General features: G+C 34.5%; 1 protein-coding gene across 1 annotated transcript; it reads right to left on the bottom strand.

Annotated features, from left to right (window-relative positions):
• LOC124824435 (transcription factor bHLH118-like) lies at positions 1 to 1,784 on the bottom strand. The gene is made up of 3 exons (XM_047296867.2): positions 1,426 to 1,784; positions 786 to 1,121; positions 1 to 698 (listed from the first exon to the last, which is right to left on the bottom strand). Exons 1-3 carry the CDS (start codon positions 1,732 to 1,734, stop codon positions 615 to 617), a joined length of 729 nt encoding a protein of 242 aa, XP_047152823.2. The 5' UTR covers positions 1,735 to 1,784; the 3' UTR covers positions 1 to 614.
• Positions 1,785 to 2,039: the final 255 nt, after the last annotated feature.

Below are 2,039 nucleotides of genomic sequence, written 5' to 3'. Positions count from 1 at the left end.
GATTAATATTTGTTTATTAATCATCAATCTTTGTAATCTCAATGGATAAAAGAGACTAAGCTAAAGGAACCTCAAACTCCACGTTAACTACAATTTACATACGCAATGAAGGTAAATTAATGCGCCTTGTTAAATTTGATAAAAAGACAGAAAACGAATCCATTTTATTGCAGAAAACTACGGAAGGAATTGGGAAAAAGAAATTAAATGTTTGAGTTACATAAATTTGCTTTCTTCTTCCCTCTTTCTTCCCAAACAAAGAAACAGAATCCATTCAAAGTGAGAAAATGGGACAGTTGCCATTGCAAAAATTTCAAGCAAACTCATTCAAACAATTAGGTCTATCAAGGTTGAAAGGTCTAAAAGGAGAAATTCGAAGGTAATATGAGAAGTTTAAGGTTTTTTAATGACATTTATTTACTTTTGAGAAATAGTTGAATGTGTTGCCATTTGATGTGTTCAAACTCATTCAACTGTTAACTCAAAAAATAACTGCTGAAACTCTATATATAGGTTTTTCTAGGTACCATAGTAGCTCTCGATCTAAAATGCATGCCATGGTAAATTTCCTGTTATTGGAGAGATTGTGAACCTAGCCAGCTCCAACAGCAAAGTTAGTCAGAACATCTAAATGCTGGAAATGCTTTGGAAATTTTCCTTCTCAGCTCAGATAGATCTAAACAGTTGGAACTGTTTACCTGAGAATCATGGAAAATATGGAAAATAAATATCATATTAGAGTAAATTTTTAGAACAAATATAAAAGCAAACCCTGAACTTCTTACCTCACACTGCACACTGTGGAGCAATCTACCATTGACTTCGGATGAAAGGCAACTAACAACTTCAAGACCTTCTTGAATCAGTAGCTGCAGTAACTTTGAAACTTTAGGCCTTTCCTCAATGAAGCCACTGGTGATTTCGATTCCTATGACATCATTACTCTCGTGGACAGTAAAGTTGCAAGATGTATGCAAACCCTCATGGCTATTTTCCATATTGCTGTGGCTGGAAAGTTTCTTCAGTTCATCTCTCTTGGCAACAAGCTCTTTGATATTGTTCTGCATGTGCTTTATGTAATTCACTGCCTCGTTCATGTGGTCAGATATTGAACGCTTTCCCTGAAAAATATTATAAAACCCTAAGCAACCCAGAAACCTTGAAACATAACCAAAAAGGAAAAAGAGGGTAATTATGAAACAACAGTAATTATCTGAATAATAGAAATAAAGAAGATTCTACTTAGATTCTGATAAAGAGAATGGTTACTAACAGTAAATTAGCTCATGGAGTGGTCTGATTTCCAAAAGGGTATCCACTAAAATTGAAATAACTAAGTGATCTGAAGCAAGGAGTTGTACAAACTAATTATAAACAGTGCAAGAAAGTGAAAAAGAAAAAGAAAAAGGAAGATATGTGTTTCACCTTGATGAACTGAAGAGGGAGAAGGGATCTGAGAGAGGCATAGCAGGTAGCCATTTCTTGTCTCCTTTGCCTTTCGATCTCCTTGTGAATCATCTTCTTCATATGTTCGTTAGAGTCATGATTCTTTTTATTTGGCTCATAGAAGAGATTCTCTGATTGGGCTCTGGAGAAGTTTTTCCCAGAAAGATTATCATCCAGTGAAGCATAATCATCCAGAATCAGATCTTGGGAGATTTCGTGTTGCTGGTGGTGGTGGGGACTATTAGAAAACTGGATAACCAGCTCATTGCCTCGTTGGAAAGGAAACATTCTCAATGAGTGCTCTAAACTACCCTTAATTTTGGATATGGGGGCTGAAGGAGAAGATACACTTCATTTGGGCTAATAACCTATTTCAACAAAGCTTTTCACATCTCACATGCCAAAGATTCCCCTATACATTCTCAGACAAATGTTAATGACACCTTTTCAATTTTTTTCTTCAAACATATAAATATATATACTCTTTATTTCTAGAAAAGTATATTTTATAAATGATTCAAGATAAAACTTACATTATGTGAAAATATATGTTAAAACAAAGAAATATGTATAATCACACGCCCTTGAAAACG

This window comes from Vigna umbellata, chromosome 4 (assembly GCF_029865625.1).
Source record: "Vigna umbellata cultivar VRB3 chromosome 4, Vumbellata_1.0, whole genome shotgun sequence".
NCBI classification, from domain to species: domain Eukaryota; kingdom Viridiplantae; phylum Streptophyta; class Magnoliopsida; order Fabales; family Fabaceae; genus Vigna; species Vigna umbellata.
This window is presented reverse-complemented; position numbering and strand designations above follow the sequence as displayed.